The sequence below is a fragment of the Haliotis cracherodii genome, unplaced genomic scaffold, assembly GCF_022045235.1.
Source record: "Haliotis cracherodii isolate W230 unplaced genomic scaffold, xgHalCrac1.p SCAF_11, whole genome shotgun sequence".
Classification (NCBI taxonomy): domain Eukaryota; kingdom Metazoa; phylum Mollusca; class Gastropoda; order Lepetellida; family Haliotidae; genus Haliotis; species Haliotis cracherodii.
The window spans coordinates 24,474,626-24,498,714 of NW_027266266.1; the positions used below are offsets into that span (position 1 = coordinate 24,474,626).

Below are 24,089 nucleotides of genomic sequence, written 5' to 3' on the forward strand. Positions count from 1 at the left end.
ACAGACTAGCGAGTAGCCTGTGCGGCCTGTAAATATGTCATGACGTCATAATGTTTGACTTGCTTGACTTGCTTGTTACGTCACAAGTGATCCTGTTCGCACTTCGAGATACCATGCTAGATCCCGATTTAAGAAATAAAGTTTGCCCCAACCCCATGTGTAGTGTAATAAAGTATAGCTTTACCCTGAACTAGTTTAGTTAAAGCTGTCAGACGAATATGGCGGAGGAGGAGCAGTCGGATGCACTGAGCAACAAGTGTGAGTGCGTCATGAAACATTTCAAGGATTGCTCATGAAACATTTCAAGGATTGCTTATTCCTGTGTCCAAAGGCCGACATAGCAAGGGCACCAACGCCCGCCTCGGAAAACGTTGTGACTGCTGTGACACAGACCAGAAAACCATGCTATTATTCTATAAGGCGGAATAAGGTTCTGTCCATGGACACAGTGGTTTGAATATGTTTGGGACGACCACGACGCATCAGAGATGTTTGACGTCGTCTTGCCATATGTCTTCCCAAGGAATGATATGCAATTATTCAACATGTTTAAATAAACTGTTTCACCGATCTATTGATGTAGATGTTACCAAGGATACTTAGATCACGGAGGAGGTAATATGAACAGCGTCATGACGTCAACCCATTATGACGTAACTCAAAAAGCTTGCTTTATCGCATGTTAGTGGGCATATTTGAATGCGGTTTCGAGGTGTTATTGTCACACGAAAAATATTTCACTGAAAATAAATTTTGTAACTTGTGAAAACTTAATGATAATTTCGTTAGAAGTGTACGTGATTTTACGAGATAATCGTTGGGTACATTCAGCTCATGAAATTACTTACACCCCCCTAACTATGTATGTACGAGTGGGGTATAGCTTAACGCCGTTTTTGCGATATTCCAGCAATACCAGAAAAGACGGCGCCCTGTCAAGACGAACTGATGGATGACAAGATCTATATTGTAATAAAAAAGGTAATCAAATTACTGGAGTACCTTGATTAAAAAGATTTAAAGATTCAGAAAATGTCTGCCAGTTGACGGTACAAACGTTTTGCAAATCCTGCAATCGACTTAAATCTACACGGCGGTTTACGAACCGGATGTTGATATCGTTACGCGATTTGAATTGGGCTATGCATAATCAAGGTACTCCAGTAATTACAGTATAGCTCTTGTCAGTCATCACTTCGTCTTGACTGGGCGCCGTCTCTGTTTGAAGCAAATGAAGTAATATGCTTGGTGGAATCTGATTGGTAAGTAGGAGGGACTTAGAAGGGACATAACTCGTTAGTCAAGCAAAAACTCCGAAGTTCCAGCCTAGTTCGCCCATGATGGAAGTGGACTTTTACAGTCAGTTAACTCCCTTTTGCAGGAAGGTGGTTGACTCCTCCAAAGTGCAACAGCATGGGGCGTTTCTTGGGCCACCAAAAGATTTCTTTTTATAAAACACACAAAATACGTAATTATATTTTACCACCGATCTAACCAAAAATGAACACTAAAAATAATGTTTAAATAATATTCCATCAAGCAACGTTGTTATAACTGTTATTATCAGTATATGTATGTCCATATGAGTCCACTAATCAATAGAGTAGCCCTATTACAACCCCTACCGGAGCCCTGAACAACCCTCTCAGTTGTGGCAATGAGTTCACACACAATTAGCCAGGTATTTGTAGACAGGTTCCCAGTCTGAAGCGTCTTGTGAGAGTGGCTATAATATCTGCAATTTCCTGTTAGCAAGCTTTTCATGGGATCTGCTGGTCATCCTCATAAGCTTGGTGAAGAGTCGTGGCATTGACTGACCACTGGTCATGGCTAATAGGCAGCACTTAAAGCCACTTCAATCTCGCCCCTAGATGCCTGAATCATCATCGGTAAATGGTTTCACTCCTAGTATGCGCAGTAGACATGACAGAAACGGATTAGCAGACAGGATCCCAGTCTCTCATCACTCCTTCCCTGGAGTCTGACACCCTCGTTTATCTGTTTGAAAGAGCTCACTTTTCAGGCTGAATTAGCAATAGTAAATTAAAGTTTTGTAAATTCTTTAAGACTTTAACTTTAATTTGTTTTCAGCGGTATCCGAAGTTGAATGTATAGTCTTGGTGTCAAGAAAAACCTAACAGTCACCATTTCTCCCCGTATTCAATTATTGACATTTTGGAGATAAAGAGTCTTTTTTTATCAAAGAAAAAATAACCATGGATATCGCAACATCGTCAACCACGAAGACAACCGACGTTGATCGCCATCGGATCACGCCAACTTAAGCCCGAGATGCGCCCAGGATCAGTTTGCATGATATTTGACAAATAAATTAAATCAGAGTTTGTACTTAACGTTCATCTTTAACATGAAAAAGGCACAGTTTATTCTTCATATTTAACTGTAAACAAAATTTATGCTTATTGTTTAAATTGTTTGTTTCACACAGTTTTTACTTATTTATTAACGTTGTTACACACTTAAGCATTGTGTGTACCAAATGTTTGAGTTTGACACATTAAAGCACCGTGTATGCTTAATGTTTCAGTTTGACACATTAAAGCACTGTGTATGTTAAATGTTTCAGTTTGACACATTAAAGCACCGTGTATGCTAAATGTTTCAGTTCGACACATTAAAGCACTGTGTATACTAAATATTTGAGTTTAACACAGTAAGGCACTGTGTATGCTAAATGTTTGAGTTTGACACATTAAAGCACTGTGTATACAAAATGTTTGAGTTTAAGACATTAAAGCACTGTGTATACTAAATGTTTGAGTTTAACACAGTAAGGCACTGTGTATGCTAAATATTTCAGTTTGACACATTAAAGCACTGTGTATACTACATGTTTGAGTTTGACACAGTAAAGCACTGTGTTTCAGAACACTAAAGCACTGTTTATGCCCTTTTTTGAGTTTTGATTCGATACACGGTTTAATATTACCAAGTGGTTTGTGAACGATGTCGTTAAAGTTGTGACACCTACGTAAAGGTACTGACAATGAAAAGGAAAGAAAATGAGTCGTCAAAGAGATAACCTTCGGGCCGTGACATAAACAGCTAGAATCGCAGATCCAATTGGTAAATACGCCCGAATCGTTATTTATTCACTATACCTAACACGGTTGGCATTGGTAACTGAGGAAAATATTTATATCCCATTCCATAAAGCCATTCACAGATATCACTGACCAGTGGCTATTTCATACATAGCGTTAGTACTAATATCACCGGAATGGACAATAATGACCGCTGGCTATTATATTCCACGACCGTTATGAGGGGGATATGAGCCTATGGCACCGGCATGACCATTCACAGAATTAATGGAATATATTCTGTGCTGAAATGAGAATATTGGTTTTTGTTCTCCCAAGAAATTGTCTCATATTGCAGGCTGTAAATAGAACGAACACAATATGGCATTGTGGGTTCTGAGAACGAAGGTGGCGGAGTGAGTGTGTGTGCAGGGAGAGTGGGCAGCTCAGGTATGGAGTGATACACATCCATACTAAACAGTAAATCATCAGGTAGATCTCCGGCAATGTAGGCAGTAACGGTAGTAGTTGTTGGACTAGTAGTGCAGAAAAGCAGATATGGTGGGTGAGTGAGTGAGAATGATTTTACGCCGCTTTGGGCAATATTCCAGCAGTACCCCATCGCCCCAGTTGTGGTAACGTCATCGGTGCAGATAACAATAGATGTTGTGGTTACAGTGGTGGTGATGGTTACATCATCGTTGCAGATAACAATAGATGTTGTGGTTACAGTGGTGAGGGTTACATCATCGGTGCAGATAACAATAGATGTTGTGGTTACAGTGGTGATGTAACATCATTGGTGCAGATAGCAATAGATGTTGTGGTTACAGTGGTGATGGTGGTTACATCATGGGTGCAGATAGCAATAGATGTTGTGGTTACAGTGGTGGTGATGGTTACATCATGGGTGCAGATAACAATAGATGTTGTGGTTACAGTGGTGATGTAACATCATTGGTGCAGATAACAATAGATGTTTTGGTTACAGTGGTGATGTTACATCATCATAGCAGATAACAATAGATGTTTTGGTTACAGTGGTGATGTTACATCATCATAGCAGATAACAATAGATGTTATGGTTACAGTGGTGATGTTACATCATCGGTGCAGATAACAACAGATGTTGTGGTTACAGTGGTGATGTTACATCATCGGTGCAGATAACAATAGATGTTGTGGTTACAGTGGTGATGTTACATCATCGGTGCAGATAATAATAGATGTTGTGGTTACAGTGGTGATGTAACATCATCGGTGCAGATAACAATAGATGTTGTGGTTACAGTGGTGATGTTACATCATCGGTGCAGATAATAATAGATGTTGTGGTTACAGTGGTGATGTTACATCATCGGTGCAGATAACAATAGATGTTGTGGTTACAGTGGTGATGTTACATCATCGGTGCAGATAACAATAGATGTTGTGGTTACAGTGGTGATGTTACATCATCGGTGCAGATAATAATAGATGTTGTGGTTACAGTGGTGATGTAACATCATCGGTGCAGATAACAATAGATGTTGTGGTTACAGTGGGGGTGATGGTTACATCATCGGTGCAGATAACAATAGATGTTGTGGTTACAGTGGGGGTGATGGTTACATCATCGGTGCAGATAACAATAGATGTTGTGGTTACAGTGGTGATGTTACATCATCGGTGCAGATAACAACAGATGTTGTAGTTACAGTGGTGATGTAACATCATTGGTGCAGGTAACAACAGTAGTGAGACTGGTAACATCATTGGTTCCAATAGCAGCAGCGTTTGTGGTTACAGTTTTGGTAGTGGGGAACCCTTTATTCCCCGTAACAGTAGTGACAATGGCAACGCCCTGTATCATTGGGAACAACCGATCTCATTTACTTCGATACGATACCTGTCTGTGTTAAGATCCATAAAAGGTCATGTCATGTGACCACTGAGCGAACTTTGACCGTCAATTTAAATGAAAGCCGCACGGGTTCTTGAGCCAATCAACGGTCAGCTTTCTAAAACAACAGGGGCTCATTTTTTAACTATCCCTTTTCGGAAATTCGATTTGTACAAATGAAAACAAACAAAGGACACAAATAATACTTGAATGGTGCTCTCATTCGATGGCGTTCAGAAACGAGAGGATGTTATCATATGATTTATCCACATTATAAAGACGACGCCTTACTTTCTACTTTCAAACTTGTTATTTTAGTTTGTTTTCAAGTGAGTTAGGATGGTTTTACGCAGCTTTTAGCAATATTCCAGCAATATCACGGCGAGGGACACCAGAAATGGGCCTCACGCATTGTACACATGTCGGGAATCGAACCCGGGTCTTCGGCATGACTAGCGAACGCTTTAACCAATAGGCTACCCGACCGCCCCTAGTTTGTTTTCGAAATACAGAAAGCAGATATGCTGGTGTCAATGCTTCTCTCACTCGTACTGCATGAAATGTAGAAGCCTCGGCGCTAATTGGCTGATTACAAAGCTCACCTGACGCGACCTCTTGTGGATGTGTCCTCAGATCTTCACACAGTGAGGTATCTTATCGGAATGAAAGATCTGATTATAATGAGATTGGGTAACACCATTTGTGATAAGATTATACGGAAACCAAACCACATGAAACGTTGCTCAGTGATTATAAAAAACATGAGAAACAATACTATGTGTCGTGATATGCGCAATGATAGCATTAATCAGTGCTACATCTTACAGTCGGCGGCCTGAACGCATATTCTCTCATCACGACGCATGTGTCTGTCCAAGGAGTTTGTTCATATCCCGTGTCAATCACCTTTGACCCAGCCTCGATATGACATATGCAAATATCGGCGAGGTCATACAAGGTCTCGTTTGATTAGTTGTAGTGTCAAAGGTCACGTGATGTCTCATGCGATGATTCCTATATTGCTGCATAATGGAACATGCTGACGGAAAACCTCGTTAACGGGATTTTGCGAGATGTCCCGCAATATTTCATTTCAATACCATCTGTATCAAAGATGATTATATTTCTCACATTGGCCTCAAAGAAATTAAATGAGCTTGATTTCAGACGATACGGTTATATTTCTATATATTTCAACATTGGTTTGGTTGTTTCAGTTTTTCCTTAACCAACAAAAAGTTTCTTTTTTGCAACTGCACACATCTTGATCCGTTTCTAAAGAGCAATTCCTCTCTAAGATCACTTCTTGACCGATGTCATGGGAACTGTACTAATTGAGACACGCGGTTTCCACTCTAAGCATACCCGTTCGCCCCGATTATGTTTCTAGGTTTGTCAGTACCATACCTGTGCTCGTGGATTTCACCAAAGTGGTTAACGTCTGATACCTGCATCACTTCGGGCTTTCCTCCCACATTAAGCTGACACGCCGCGATATAACTGGATTTCTGTTCAAAGTAGAGCTACTGTATATCAGTCTTGTGGACGTGCGTGTGACAGAGACCACCCTGAATGTCCTAATTCAAGACACTTTTAAAAGAGTTCTGCTGCAAGCTATATTATGTATGAGAAAAACAAATTTAACAGCATTGTAAATACAAATTGAACATAAACCATTTAAAAATAGATGACGCTTCAGAAGCTGTTAATGAAGGGTTTATCACAAACGAATTTCTCCACTGGAATGGAGAGGGATCGTCTTTCTGAGCAAAGCTGAGCACCGTGATTAGGCCCATCCTCGACTATCCAGGGTAAAAATCTCCATTTCGGAAGTGATGTCACAATCACCATCTCTGATTATAATCGCACCGGATTTATCTCCGTTATTTGAAAGGACGCCTGTTTTTAGTTGTGAGTTTTTCGAATACGGTTGAAAACGAAGTTATAGTAGCAAATGAGTCCAGGCTATTTATCTGGGTATTTTAGTGGTCTTATAGTGGTCTCATTCACATCCCTAAAAATTTACATGATATCACCTGTGCAGTTCACCAGGTACACCTCATCATTTGATCATCCCAAAATATACATGATGCAATTTGGCATATCATAAATTCTCTTCTTGCCACATCATGCTTGTAAGAGCTGATCACAATGTGCTTCCTGGGCGAATGTGTGTCGTCGTCCCTTCGATATTGCTCATAATATTAACCATTGGTTTGTGTGGACCAGATGTTCATTATATAGACCATCGTGATAGCCCTGAAATGTTTCTCACTCTCACTATCAACCCTCAGCGCCTGCACCAGTTTGAATCATCCGGCGAAACAGATATCAGTGGGAGAAAGGCAAGATTGCAGTAAAATATATATGAATGAATCACTGAAAATCAGTGATGACACCAGGTGTTCGCAAAAGGGGTAAGCATACCATGCCTTACCGCTAGAACCTGTCACTTACACAATTTGCATACAAAATTAATTGTTTTTTTGTTGCAAACAACAAACAGAGAACTTCTTGAAACGAAATTCTTCTACGAAATGAGTGGATCTCGTTGCATTGCATTCTTACATCGCCCTTGGCAGCACAAATTGCCATATCTCTTTAAGAATACATTACAATAATTTACAGCCCCATAACGTATATCTTCCCTGCTAGTATCGATTATCCACCACAAACATGTCAGAAATTATCACATGGTGATCTGATTTAATATCCTGCTTCTGATAACACCATCTCCACATGCAGCTCTGGTGATTAACTCCTAATATCGCTGCTAGGTGTCGCTCCACAGGTCACATGATCCATTCAAGATGTCAGCCGAGGGCAGAAGTGACCCAAGGTCAAGATTTGGTTATTCCTTCTTGGACATCAACCACTTGAGAAGTCTTAGCATCGGAGTGGAAGGCATGTATGAATACAACGTGGTGTGATTGACTTGGCCCTTTGCCGTCTATGCAGACACGAATTCCGTTGGCTTTAATTAAAGCATTACTTTAGACCAGAAGGGTTTTTAACATTTTTGTCCATGTAGGCAGAAACGTAGTTTACCAGTAGAGCAGGACGTCAGTCGTGCTTACCCATTTCGCGAACACCTGGTGTCATCACTGATTATCAGTGATCCATTTATGTAATGTTCACCTATTGTGCCTTTTACGCCCAATAGAAGTTATTTCGGCAGATAGCCAAGACTGATTATTCCCTGGCAGTGAAGTTTGATATTTACAGCAATGGCGTTTAAACAAGAGAAGAAAACTCTTTGTTAAAATCCGGACAATCCGGACATATAATAAATACAAAACCATAAAACATTGATCATTAACAGTTTTATACTACTGCACGATAATGAGAAACATTTTCTTGTGTGCATGGCTTTAGTCACGACATTATACATATTAATTGTTATCACTGAATATTATTTTTTTTAAAGCTATCTATTTTGACATATTTTAACCGATCTCTCAGTTAGCTCGGCTGTATTGCCTACGTACTATGATGAATGCTCGAAGCCTGTTCTGTCATAAAGTACACGTGTCACCCAGAAGGTAAAACAAATTGTAATTTGCATTTGGTACTTTCAGAATCAGTCCTGAATGAGAATATGGCCGCCATATTACAGTTTAAATATTTTATGCAATATAAAAGAAAACAAACATATTATGAAAACAAAATAGTGATGTGTTTTCACAACAATGACTTCCTGAAACATTTGTTATTGTTTTCAAGGAACAGGGTATTAAGTTGACAATACCATGGTGGTGTTCATTATGCTGTTGAAATTGATAAATCTACATATTTTAATATTCTTCATAGTTTATCTTTCGGGGTAATAGCTACATTGTTGTAAGATTATTTTATAATGAAGTAGATCAGTGGAGACAAGCAGATATTGTTAAACTTGAAGCCCACAACGTTGTGATATGCATACAACCTCCCTAATGCTAGTATGTTTACTTCTGAAGCCTAACAGTCAATTATTAACACTGTCCAAAAGTGCTAGTACCTCGCTACACGGAACTGGGTCAACGTTTCTCGCATAGCGATATGCTGTAGGCCTGTACCAGTCCATCTCGACAGACAGACCTGCAACACGGAAATGCGTCAACGTTTCACCGCAGCGAAAAGTTGTATGGGGAAATATGTCGGATAGAGCTAGACTGATACCCTGCCCGTCTCCTCCTAGCGAATGCAGGCGAGAAGCGCAAGCGCTATAGGGCAATTAAACCAGTCTATGGCAATGTGTGTCCCTTTCAGGATTGTGTCCGAATAACACAAATCATGTTTTGCGCAATAATTTACAGTTAGGAATCTTTTTAAAAATAAAATAAAACTATTGCTGGAATACTGCTAAAAGCGGCGTAAAACCATACTCGTTCGCTTTAAAAATAATATCATAATTATTTATGTATTTTAGGATACATAATGATACACAGAGAAGGTTTCTTTTGAAAGTCTGTTTGCATCTTTCCAACAATCAGTCATCTGTATGTAACTTTCTCAAACTAAAAACAATTAACGCACGGTGCATGGCGCGTGCAAAGACATGCCGTAGCTGACAAGGAAACCAATCAGAGATTCAATCTATATTGTCTTCTCCGACGTCCGCGACCAATATCTAAACTATTTCCGCTGGACCTGTCGAATCCCCCTTTTAAATGAACAGATATTGGATTTGCTGGACCGCTTCATCTCGTTATTCCACTGACTATAAACATACCTATTTAAGTACAAGACCCTCTACTGACAGGTCTCGTCTGCTACCTGGTAATATAAGTCAACATTGTACAAAGTTCACGGCACAAATCGGCTTAAAACCCAACACTCCCACTCACTCACTCACTCGACCAGAGATTAACCAAGCTCATGTTTGGAACACTGACTGAAGTCCTTGACCTTGTGAGATCTCGAATGTGTCGGTGGGATAGCCGACTGGTTAAAACGTTTGTTACAATGAAACCCGGGTTCTTTTTCACGCATGGGTGCAATTTGTTAATTGAGGCCGTTGTTGGTGCCCCCTGTCGTGATATTGCTTGAATATTGCTAAAGGCGGCGTAAAACTCCACTCACTCACTGTCGATCATTTTGAGTTGGTGGTTATGATCTTCTCGTTGGCCGCCGGTCACAAGAACACGCTATATCTGACAAGGACTCAAAATGGTTACCTCGATCTTTCCCATCTGCCTATAAATTGTTTAATTCTTAATTCATTGAAACATATCCTTCCGCATAATTTCAGTTCTTGCCATGCCCTGGATTCAATGTACAGACATTGACAAAGTGTATCCGAAAAGAGACATTCCCCAAATGCGACAGAATGTTTCTTGTCGGAATCATTCATTTTATATGTTATATGTTATGTTTGTTTTTGTTTAACGCCACACTCAGCAGTGTTTAAATACTCGAGTCTGGGGCAGACAATCCAGTGCTTGACATCATGGGCATCGGCACACGCAACTGGGATACGACGACATGCATCAACCAAGTCAGTAAGCCTGACCACCGTACACAAAGTCCGGGTTCTAGACTACCACGTGTCGGACTTTCACTTTTAATGAAACCTCGGCGGCTGAGCAGGTTGGATCGCTGACTTTGCGCGCTGGCGATTAGGTGCGTCACTCTGACAAAATGGGTTCGATTCCCGGGCGGGACTCAACGCAAAAAAATACTTTACTAAGAAAGTGTTATCCAAAATTATAACATGTGTTACATTTGACCACTTTCTAAATGGCATTGTGTGTTCATAGCTTTCGGCCATGGGACCCGTGCAAATTTACACTTGTCAGAGGGGTACACAAAGTACGTATTCTAGACTACCAGTTGTCGGACTTTCATTTTTTAGGGAGGCTCGGTGGCTGAGTGGGTTAGATTGTTTACCTTTTGTGCTGGCGATGAGGTGCCTCACTCTGGCAGTATAGGTTCGAATCCCGGATGGGACTCAACCCCCAAAAGCACTAGGATCTGTACTTTACTAAGAAATATAACATTTGTTACGATGATATATATGTTAATATGTTATTTTATGTGTTATATGATGTGGACCGTCTCCGTGGTCTAGTGGTAGAACTTCTACCCAGGGAGCGGAAGGTCGTGGGGTCGATCCCCGGCCCCGTCATACCAAAAGAGGGCGGTCGGGTAGTCTAGTGGTTAAAGCGTTCGCTCGTCACGCCGAAAACCCGGGTTCGATTCCCCACATGGGTACAATGTGTGAAGCCCAATTCTGGTGTTCCCCGCCGTGATATTGATGGAATATTGCTAAAAGCGGCGTAAAACCATACTCACTCACTCAAAGACGTTAAAAATATGGTAATTGTTACCCTGCCTGGCGCCCGGCATTAAGGGGCCAAAACAAGGACTGGATGGCTCATTGTATCTCAGTGGGATAGCACTATGAAATTGGCATTAGTTCGGACTAGCACACACACACACACACACACACACACACACACACACACACACACACATGCACGTCGCTATACAAAAGCAATAACCTTGAACGCGACGTTAAACCCCATTTCACCTCACCTCACCTCACCTCACCTCACCTCACCTTGTTATGCTACTTAATGTGTCAATAATATTTGTTATATAATGTATCAATTATGTCTAAAGTGATCATTATATATGTTAGAATATGTCGCTGTTGTTCAATGTTTCAATAATATCTGTCATCTGACTACCAGTCAGTATTAAGAGTGTGACTACATAGGCTATTCATTACACAACTCGAGCCACACGTACGACGCCACTTTTTAAAAAAAACACCATTTTTGCCTGGACTCTTATTGAACGCCCTTGACAAAATTATTTTCAGACGTAAATGTGACTGTAATAATTGCCGAACAAGGCGTAAACGAATCATTGGTGAAACCTGACAAATTTAAATCACATCAAAGACTACCAGATAAAATTCAAGTCAATCTTAATGAAGCATTTAAACTCGATTTTCCCAAGAAATGACTTTTATAGTGAGTATTGACTATTTGGGGTGACCTCAGGGGTCATAAGGTGACGGCGGGAGTCATCACACGTTCAATTATAACAGAAGTTTTATAAGCGCTCACTATTGATATTGTTACTCAGTGTGATAATGAACGAGGAGCGCTCTCATCCACAGCTTTAATCGTCGGGAAATGAACCCAGCTTGTAGCAACACGGCCCCAGATTTCCCAAACATATGTCACAGTCAATATTTGCACGGCCCTTATGTGTGCGAAGTGCACGGGGTTGTGTGTGTGATCTGCACGTGCAGTGCTTGCTCCGCTTCTTACAATGACAGACCCTTCTGTGGGGGAAGTTTGAACCTTGTTTTCAACTCCTGAGGATCTTGTTTCAGCATCGATCGAGGATCACAGAACAGTTGAATGTAACAATGTTTGCGCTCTGACATGTTTATGGTACTGTGAATATGGTCGTTAGGTTAACTAAACATTGGTACAAAAAACACATGAAAAGTTTACCCTTACATTGGCGGAATGTTTTCGGGGTGTAGTAATTATCGCCATCTCTAATCGTCAAAATAATCACAAGCATCTTATCGGCTACAGAAAGATTACTGCAGCAGGTGGCTTGCTCAAAGGCGCTTTATTAACATCCCGATCGTAGAATGTTTCCCTCACATACCCCCACGCACGCACACGCACATGCACACACACACACACACACACACACACACACACACACACACACACACACACACACACACACACACACACACACACACTGTACAAGACTCGTGTATAAAACTCGTAGTCCGGCTCGTTGACTTGGCTGATGCATGTCATCGTATCCAAATTGCGTAGAGCGATGCTCATGATATCAATCACAGGACTGTCTTGTCCAGACTTGACTGGACCGCCGTCATATAATTGGGACATTTGCGTACAAACAAGCAATTGATATATCGAAAAGCGAATTATGCCAGCATAGAAATCGTTGGATAAATATATCATACCAAGTAGTTTACAAGCACTTTCGAATGTAAAAAAACCTTCAAACCAAAACATTAATTATATCTTGTTAACAAAATATGTTTCTAGTATTATGACACTGGTATTACGCCAGCCTAATTAAATACACGACGCGTCTCATGAATCTATCTAAACGGTTGATTATATTACCATGGTAAAACGAGTTAGCATGCGGCTTTTAAAGCCTAATATCATAAATATTTATATTTTATTAATCCATAACTTCTGAAATATACACCGCCCAAAATCTCAAAAGAATACTTGGTTGAGATTCTATACAATTAATAACCCCAATGAATCATTATAATCACGGCTTCAAGATAGATAAGCTTGTTGCGATGTGTCTGGTCTCGGTATGTTCGTCTCGCGGCTGTTACCTTAACCGTGTTACCGTGTTACCACTAACAAGTGTCTAATATAAATCAATTATTATCATACGTGCAGCGGGCTGTATTCTATCGCATGAAGACTGTTATTAAGTTGACATAATAGACCGTATTATCTACCATCATAAATACTCCTATTCGATAACGACCGCTAGATGGCGCGGGCTTATCACCTTCCGTTGTATCGTAGCGCGTACGGAAGTAATGTTACACGCGAGATTTATGGCGGATTTAATTGGCAGCGGTAGCCCATGACTGGGGATATATAGTAAGCACTGTAGATATGTAGTGGTCATTCGGGGCCATAAATTAAGAGACAATAGTTAGATATGTGCTTATCTTATTACATTTACCCTCGTTAATTGTCGTAAACAACGCCAGTTAATCTACCACGTGGCGCGGGAGACCACCAACCAACAGCTTCCGATTCCATCTTTTATCTCGTCGCGATTGCATGACGGGACGTGTCGTTCTGGCATGGTCACCAGACCGAGGCTGGCACGTACAGATCACGTGACTGGCTCATTATACGTGATGTATTGTTGATACGATTACAAAATTGCTGATTTATTCACAATGGCTCTCGTTCATTCTGATAGGAAACTTTGATGAATTTCAAGCGACGAACTGACAGTTAGCGTCCCCGAAGGCTGCCATCCTTCCGCTTATCTTACACGTTATTTCTGGTGGTAGCATGCAAGAAAAGAATCTTCTTCTCCGCTGCTGAAATTGATTGATAGTTTAGGGTAGCTCATATGCATAATTATTCCATACAGAGTTGGGTTGACTTCAGCATTAGGTACACGCCAGGTTGTCTACTGCTGAGGGATCTCAGACCACAGCTCAACTGACAATATTTGTACAGTTAAGTGTTATTTTTTCAGAAACCAAGATATCTACGAGAAAAAATGAATACTAGTATGCTGGGGAAGGGGGTGTCCAAAGCATCGCAGACTCAGAGGCAAAATGTCTGAAAAATGTTTAAAGGTTACTGTTGAAAAACATAGAGTGGAAACTTCTATTGGAAAGAAAGGTGGGTTTTATTAACTGGGGGGATTTTTTATATAATGTGCAACCTGTTTTTACAGTAAGAATCAGAAAACAAAGACTACAAAAGAAATCTAGATAGTGACACGAATGGACGCCAAAAGGATGCAATGAGGAACACATGGGCACCAAAGTATGTAAAGACGAACACATGTACATGGCCAGCAAAGGATGCACCGACGGACACATGGCCACCAAAGTATGTATCTACAGACATATGGCCAGCAAAGGATGCACCGACGGACACATGGCCACCAAAGTATGTATCTACAGACATATGGCCACAAAAAGATGTTACCGACAGACACAAGGCCACCAAAGTATGTATCTACAGACATATGGCCACCAAAAGGATGCACCAACAGACACATGACCACCAAAGGATGCATCGAAGGACACCTGGCCACCAAAGGATGCACTGACGGACATCGCCACCAAAGGATGCACTGAAGGACACCTGGCCACCAAAGGATGCACCGAAGGACACCTGGCCACCAAAGGATGCACCGAAGGACATGGTTATCAAAGGATGCACTGACGGACATGGCCACCAAAGGATGTATCGACAGACATATGGCCACAAAAGGGTACACCGACGGATATGGCCACCAAAGGATGCACCGATGGACACATGACCACCAAAGGATGCTGGATCTGGATAACGATACCGACGGATGCCTTAAGGATATTGAATATGGATAACTTTACCGACGAATGATCAATGACAATTATATCTTATAATCATACGACAGAGGCGTAAGGTTTAAAGGAACAATGTTAAAGATACATGTTTGTGCTCTCAAGTTTCTGGGTAGTTTTATAATTACAATGACACCTGTATGTAGCTCTTCACTACACTGCAATGCATCAAACATGCGCGTCGTCTAACATGCGCTGTATCAAAAATGCTCATTGTCCACCATGCACTGTATCAAACAGGCACATCGTCCACCTTCCACTGTATCAAACATGTGCAGCGTCCCTCATCATGCGCTTCCATGTGATCCATTCACACTGTGCTTCATCCATCTTGTGCGTTACCCATATGCGTTTCATCCCTCATTGTTTTACCCACCATGTGCTCCATTCATCAAGCCTCATCAAACATGTGCTTCGTCAATCATGTGCTTCTTGCAACAACAAGACCGCCTCCGTGGTCTAGTGATAGAGCGTCCGCCCAGAGAGCGGAAGGTCCGGGGTTCGATCATACCAAAAGACGTTAAAAGATGGTACTTGTTGTTACCCTGTCTGGCGCTCGGCATTAAGGGGCTTAAACAAGGACTGGTCGGCTCGGAGTCAGTATACTGTGTCTGAGAGGGGTATTCATGTTAAACTGCGGCATGGTATCTAAGTGAGGTAGCACTATAAATCGGCGTCAGTCCGGACTAGTACAAGCAGCCACACAAACACACGTACATGCACGTCGCTATATAAGTGCAATAATCTTGGACGCGACGTTAAAACCCCATTTCACTTCACCTCACCTTGCAACAACATGTGCTTCATCAATCATGTGCACCATCGAACACGTGCGTCATTCGCCATGCGCTCAATTTACCCAACATTCGTCAACGTACGCTTCCTCCAACATGCGCTTTATCCAACATGTGCGTCATCCGACTACGTGCTTTCCTCCCACAATAGCTTGACATGTTGCAATATAACTGATTGTATTTACTCACAACAAACGGGTCTTCAAAAACGCACAGAAGACTTTGAATTTACTGATCACATAATGTAACACGAGGGTGTATGGTTCCTATCTGCATGTAATAGATCTCATATCGCGACAGACAAGAACATACACCGTCTTGTGTAGGTTGAAGAGTCTACATAAAGTCAAAATAACCATCAAACATGTACTAAAATTACTCCAGTTTATACGAATTGTAAAAAGTACAAACGCTTAATAACTGACTCGGATTCCAATGATAAAACCCTTTCGAATAATGCACAATATATCATTCCGTTGAGTCTTATAAAAACAGAAATGATCTTGAAAAAACATTACACGTTGAAAAAGTCTTCATATTTCCTATTATGTTCGGCAGACCAAAACATTTTGACATAAAAACTGCACCGCTTGAAATTATTACGGAAACCATCAGCTGTTTGTTACATATATCCCCGGCAATGTGACGTAGACAGCCTCACAACACCTGCACGAATATGTAAAAATCCGCGAAGCACTTAACTGTATACCACGTGGAGGTTAGCATCAAGTTGAGATCAATAAGTAATAGAACTCACCCCAGAGGGACAAAGCAGTTTTTTTTATCATTACAGAGATAAATGTAACCTGATGCCTACGTGGCGAGCAGTCCCCGCTGATGCGGGAAGTCTCGCCACGATAACAACAGCATTTGTCTGTAGAACGATCTTCTCAATCTCCAGCTCCAACGTTTATCTCTGGCGATTCCCCTGGATGGGAATTTATATCGCTTTTTTTTCAGTGAAGGATATCCGATTGAATGGCTGTTCTTCCGTTACTTCCCCTCGGACCAAACAGATTTGGAGTGGTTTTTTTCGTTGTTCGACCTTTTTGTCTTACTAAATACATTCTCATGTCCCGTGAAACAAAATGGCCGCTGTGGGACTTGGTTCGCGGACGCGACGCGTCCGGCTATGCTCAAGGGAAGGATCTTTTATCTACACCATATTTGAGCCCCGTTTCATGATAAATAGCTCTTTTAAATTTTATTGAATTCGTTTTGGCACGGTTACAACATATATCTTTTAACCATCGCTAAGCGGCTTCTTTAATTTCTCGGAGGACTGCATTTGATATAGGTTCTTTGTGTTTGGGTGACACGTACTTTAGCTGTTTTGAGTGGCTGGTGAAATGAAATAGTCCCTTGAAAATGGCTTTCGATAGAATTAAGCTTAGTGGTCCTTTGGGGGGGACTCGATTCTTTTGACAAATGGTTCCGTGGATCGCGCGACTAACGCCGACTATTAGTAAGTTGTATGTATAGATGGAATCTGACGTCAAAAATGGCCTCCTGGCGAGACAAACCGCCTCCAGCAGAGAAGAAACTATGGTTCGAACGATAGCGATTTGGTGCTTGGGCTACGCTGGCAAACGTTTCACTATTAAGAACCAACGTTTGACAGATGAGAGTCATATTTTATGACGTCGAAAAGAACCTCTGGTAATGAGTTAAAGACTGAAAATAAAGAATCGATCGTCTGTGCGGCGTCCATTGGTATAGGGTTTGTGGGGATGCCAAGACCCAATGTCCGTCACGCTGAAGACCCGGGTTCGATTTTCCACATGGGTTGATCATGTGAAGCCCATTCGTCGTGTTCAATGAGGTGTTCTGGCTCTGCCTCTCGCCCTTGTGACATTGTTTCATTCCCGCTACATGTCTACAGTTTAAAGGTATTATTGTGTCTCGATTTCTTGTTCATAACTGACTGGGTAAGGAAGGAAAATGTGTTATTTTAATGGTTCTTGTGAATTACAAGTCTCTAAAAGTCAGCTTGATGTAAAGGTAGGATGTGACCTCAATTGGCCACGAAGTATGAAGAGACGTGCCCGAGGCCACAGTAACCACAACTAATTAAGTTCCTCTGCGAATCTGACACAGCTTTGAAAGGCATGGCATGTGCAAAAAGGTTGGAATCTGATCCAGAAATGAAATATAACTTGAATATCGGCTATTTTTAACAGAGACCAAAGTATATCATCAAGTATCTACGGCAGGGATAGTCATTAGAATCAAGACATGTACATGTATTTTGTATGAAAGGTGTGTGGTGCCGGTAGATCAGTATATGTTTATCCTTTTAGCGAACACCTGGTGTCATCCCTGATTTTCAGTGGTCCGTTCGTGAAGATACTTTCACAGATACGTTGCCCTTTATTCTCTTGCATTGCCGTAAGAGGCGACTAACGGATCGGGTGGTCAGGCTCGCTGACTTGGTTGATGCATGTCATCGTATCCCAATTGCGCAGATCGATGCTCATGATGTCAATCACTGGATTCCCTTGTCCAGAGTCGACTATTTACAGACCGCCGTCATATAGCTGGAATATTGTTGAGTGCAGCGTTAAACAAGAAACAAACAAACAAAGCAATGCAACATATGTCACCTCGATGAAACAGGGAACTAACATCATATTATCTTACAATGTACCCATTTCAATACCCACAGGCTCTTGTACATATCATGGTGGTATCGAAACAAGCCAAACATTTATAAATGTAATAATATGTTTAATAGCAGAAAAAACAGAGTTTTAAGAAAGCTAGACATAAGTGTTTTCTGTTCAATATAAATGAAAACTTACAAGTCCTCTGGTGAAAACTAACTCTGTTAAACGCTACCTATTAACAATATATATATTCCGCCATGTTCTATTAACTTATGGGGGTACGGGTGACCAAGTCGTCTAAGGCGCCGCGATTCTCTGTGTAGAGTTGCTCCCTTGGGCACGCCAGAATCCTATGATTGTGGGTTCGAATCCCGGTTCGCTCCTTTTATGTTTCTAGGTTTGTCAGCACCATATCCGTGCTCGTGGGTTTCACCGAAGTGGTAAACGTCCGAGACCTACATCTCTTCGGGCTTTTTCTCCCACATTTAGCTGTCACGCCGCGATATAACTGGAAAAATGTTAACAGCGGGGTTAAACACAACTCACTCACTCTATTAACTTATTCAAGCATATGGTACTTCATATGCAGTTATGGGCTGCCTGCAACACAGTTATGCTCTGTTTCATTCTACACTTTGCATCACTGTGATCTTTCCTCCCATTTCCTCCTATTAAGCTGACACGCCGTGAAATAACGATCAAAGCGGAGTTACTATATATCAATCTTGTGGACGTGCGTGTTACTGAAACCACTCTAAACGTCATAATTAAGGATACTTTTAACGAAAGAGTGAGACGGCAAGCTATGTTATGAACGAGCAAAAACAAATCTAACTGCACGCTCACAATACAAATTGGACATAATTTTTAGATAAAACCATTTGGAAATAAATGACGTTTTCGAAAGTGTTAATAAAGGGTTCAACACAAACGAATTCCTCCACTAGAATGGTGAGCGCTCACATGAATTGATTTATCACAAGCCGTAAACACCTTTCCAATTCCCGTATATTTATCACCTGTATTAGCGGAAAGTACAATGGTCTCCTAATTTTCTACCCTCGCGTTGTCAGCTCTTCTGATTTTCTGAAGCGAATTTAACACTTTAACATGTTATTCAATCGGTAAAAAATCCACGTAATTTGTTTTTCGATTTTTTCCAAGTTTACCTTTTAAAACTTCACGTTGGAACACACCAATTTGCTCGTCTAATTAGAGTTAGGCTACACATTCGTCACGGTTAACCACTGAAGATCATTACGTAATTCGTTCACAGGGATCCGATGACGTTCACTGACGTCGTGCAGGTGACGCTAAGACCGGAGATGCACGTGCATCTGTGACAACGTGGCGACGGCGACATTACGTAACGTCTGCCGGTAACGTTCGTCAAGCACGTAGCGTCGTATGACTTCAGTGCCATGGCTCGAGATACAGTAAACAAAGTTATCTCTGCACACAACAACCTCATTATTCACGAGAGTGTCACGTCGGAGTGTCACGTGCACGCGTTTCAGCACGACCATCAATAACCCGCCTGGTGACGTCAGTGGCATACACGTGTTTACCGAGACATCATCGGGAAATTAACGGTGACGTATGTTACATAATACATATTAATGTATTTATTTTAACACTGTGCACTAACTATGTTGTTAATCATTGTCTATTTAGCCCCGCTGACATTGACGAAGCGATACAAGGGCATCCGGATAGTAAATCATAACAGACTGATGCTTTCTCTTCATGAGTTTATTTTCATTATGCGACTTGGTAAACGACATCTTGTAGAACCAGTTATTTTAATTGATGTTCTGCTGGACGTTTTAATCAGATATTGATGTAAACGTGTCTTGTAGCCGAAAGAAGAATGTTTAACACAGACCAAACAACGTTTCCCATGTTTAATCGAGCTCGGAAGTAAACAGTCAGATACGTCAATTTGTAGATTTGTGGAAACGTTGATGTTTATAGTGATTTATATTCCGGTTTTGTTTTCTTTGTTTGTTTTGATAATTTAAATATCTAAATGCGAAGGATGTAGTTAAAAGGCAAATTTGATTAATGCAGCTTTTTATGGAAAAATGTATTAATGTGGCAACTGGGGATTTGTACATCATTATTGATGTTTTATTTAATGTGGAACTGTAAAAATAAAAAGTTAAAGTCCACAAGAGAAAAGGCCTCTTTACTGCCCTTTTATTGCACGAGACTGATCAAAATGACATCACCAAACTCAATCGCCACTGTTCAGGGTGCGTCTCAAATATATTCACGCCATTTATTGTTATAGTAATCTGAAACCAAAATGCCCTAAAATATCACTCTCAGGTTAAATAATTAACTTTGTTTAAAATAATGTCCAAAGAATATTAGGGTTGAGTATGTTTTTTCACTCATGTAGTGGTCAATCGCATTGATACGGATCTTCATTATGTTTCAGATCCAGCATCTGTGCTATCGGTACATGATTCATCTACGGATATCGGCCTCTAATGGTGGTCATTCATTAGATAATGTGACGACTGACCAATCCAATTCTAACCCTAAGTGTGCACGCCTGTCCTTCTAAGTCAAATTAGACCCGTTATGGGGCAATATCATTTTCATAATCGCATCAATATCTAATAAACTCGAGCTACAAAAAGGGGAAGACCATGATAGTACACAGGCGGTGCGAGATACGGTCGGAACGGGATTATTTCTTCACGCGTAAAGTCACAAAGAGTCCGAAGTAAATCACCTCGGGGCGGATGGCTCCCGTGGGACCTCTCATTCTGAGTCTGACACTGGGGGGTGATCAGCGGGTGAACGATTGGGGGAGGGGAGAGTCATGCTGTTTGTTTCAAAATGTTGGCGCAAGTGGACAATTCCAAGGAAGATACCATTTATTCAAATTTTGAAATATAACATATATTTGAAATATAAATATAACAAATGTTATGATTTTTTAAGAAATCAAATCTGTGTGTTTCTTTGAAACATTTATTGTATTGCTAAGTATGTTTGGCTTTCTAGCTCCCAGTTCAGGAGAGTCTGAGTAGCACTGTGGTTTAAGTGCTGGCTTGTCGTGGAGACGTCTCTGGTTCGATTTCCAACTTGGTACAATTTGTTCAAATTTTGAAATATAATTTTTTTTATGATTTTTTAAGAAATCAAATCTGTGAGTTTCTTTGAAACATGTTTTTGTATTGCTAAGTATGTTTTGCTTTCTAGCTCCCATTTCAGTAGAGTCTGGGTAGCACTGTTGTTTAAGTGCTGGTTTGTCGTGGGAACGTCTCTGGTTCGATTTGGTACAACTTGGTACAATGTATGTATCAGTCCCAGGTACCCCCCGACATGGTATCCTTGGACTATGACTAAAAGTGGTGTCATAAACCCGCTGTTCCATGCGAGGGAATGCCAACTACCCACACACCCAGACACCCAGATCAGTTTCACATGTAAACAATTCAATAATCAACTTCTTTAAGTGGTATTATAAGTTGGTATGACGGATGAGGGAGGTAGCTCTATGGATATACAACTTGTTTACTACAATGGATGCTGATTGTCTGGTGAGTCTGCTTCTTGTCGGGAAGGTGAAGTGATCGGAGAATTGGACACACATTCTCTTGGTTATTGAGTTTGTTGATGGCAGTAATTGCCACGTCTCCATGAAGACGGCGGATGGCATCTTCTGGCAGCTGGTATGATGAACAAGGGAGACAGTTCTGTGGATATACAACTTCTTTATTAATAAATGTAATAAAGAAGTTGTTTTTCCATAGAACGATCACCCCTGTTAAGTTAATTGTTACGTCAAATACCAGCATACGTAAAGGAACGTTCAACCCATGCAAATCTTATCGGAATTATATTTAAGAAAAAAACATATTGTAAAATTTTCAAAGAAAATACATAAACATGTTATGGAATATGGGTTTGTTTTTTCACAAATCGTCATATAAAAAATCAAATTATGTGAGTGCCTTTAAATAAAATACATTTACGACTTTTGAAATCAGCATGTGTTTTGCTCAAATGGAAATGATTAAATGTGTTGACAAACGGGATTTAACATGCATCGGCCCCTTCTGAAAACATAATATTCATATGGGAGCCTGTCTTATCCGACATTTGGTCTGGAAGCTACTTTTTCAGCCGTATGATTTCGAACTCTAACACGGAATATTAAAGAGGGAGGACATGGCCCGAAAAGAAATCCTTGAAAAAGATGCTCAAGTCCCTTTGCGTTACGATCTGTCAATCATCCTGGCTCGGCAAGGCGCGTCTCAATTGACAGTGTCAAATTTCACTGGCGAGTTATCAGGCAGATTAAATTCCTTTCCTGATGGTGTGATTACGCCTTTCTTCATCTGTTCATCTAATCTCACTTCGTTTGTGATAAACGACTTTCTCCCCAAAATTATTAGACCCGGAATGGATCTTTCCAGCTCTGTGACTCACCCTTAACTCACAACGCCCGCGAGGGAACGGGGGAAATAGGAAAGAAGGTGCGTTCTACCGGAGTGTGATGCGGTTAAACGGGATTAGAGTAACATTTGTTCTAATTTTGTTCAATTTCACAGTAATCACGATTTTTTGGGTATGTTTTTTAGGCTGGCCCGAAATTTTGGTTCGGTTCATGTTGTGTATAACGCATCGGTCGTGTAATATTTACAGTGGATGTTTACCTTTCTGAAATAATGTCACTAATTTTAAAATATTTTGCATTAGAAAATAGTGGAATGTGTCTACAAAGGGCAGGCTATTACGCCCTTAGGCTGAATTCGTCCCTCATCAACCAAAAATGATTTTTGTAAGGTGGATATGGATCTCGCATGGACTCGTGTAAGATTCAACTGAACTGTGGGTGAGTGAGTTGGGTTTAACGCCGCTTCTAACAGTATACCAGATATATCACGGCGTGTCAGCTGAATGTTGGAGGAAAACCCGAAGTGATGCAGGTCTCAGACGTTTACCACTTCGGTGAAACCCACGAGCACGGGTATGGTGCTTACCAACTGAACAGCGACTTATATTAGTGAGTAAAGTTTGAATATTCTGTCATTTCTATCAACACGTGTCAGATAAATGTAAGGGTGAATCGTGTTTTTCCCAGCACCAAACCGATTTTACTATGAAGAAAAGAGGGGTGTGGTTTTACGACCGGCATAACTTTGGGCTTTCCTCCTACATTAAGCTGTACTATAAATGAAACACTTTTAAAAGTGGTGATAAACTCACCCACTCACTCACGCACTCATCACTGAAGGTTACTATCAAACTCTCCGCACAATAAACTAGCATTTAAGTATTTTTTTAAAGATTCAAAAGTGTAAAATAATAATTCTATTGTGGTTATCACAACCCAATCCATCGACAAAACATCCGATAATCAGGATGGCGTACATGTATGTCAAGGCTATTTTTTGTTTGTTTGTTTGTTTGATGTTTATCGCCGCACTCAGCAATATTCCAGCTATATGACGGCGGTCTGTAAATAATCGAGTCTGGACCAGACAATCCAGGGCTTGACATCATGAGCATCGATACACGCAATTGGGATACGATGACATGCATCAACCACCCTGACCGCGAGCCTGACCACCCGATCCCGTTAGTCGCCTCTAACGACAAGCATAGTCGTCTTTTAGGCAAGCATGGGTTGCTGGAGACCTATTC

General features: G+C 40.9%; 1 protein-coding gene across 1 annotated transcript in view; it reads left to right on the forward strand.

Annotated features, from left to right (window-relative positions):
- Positions 1-218: 218 nt before the first annotated feature.
- LOC139454958 (uncharacterized) overlaps positions 219-24,089 on the forward strand; it is a 33,610-nt gene continuing 9,739 nt past the window's right edge. The window contains exon 1 of the mRNA XM_071236556.1: positions 219-258. Within this exon, the coding sequence (XP_071092657.1) occupies positions 219-258 (40 nt within the window). The remainder of the gene's footprint in view (positions 259-24,089) is intronic.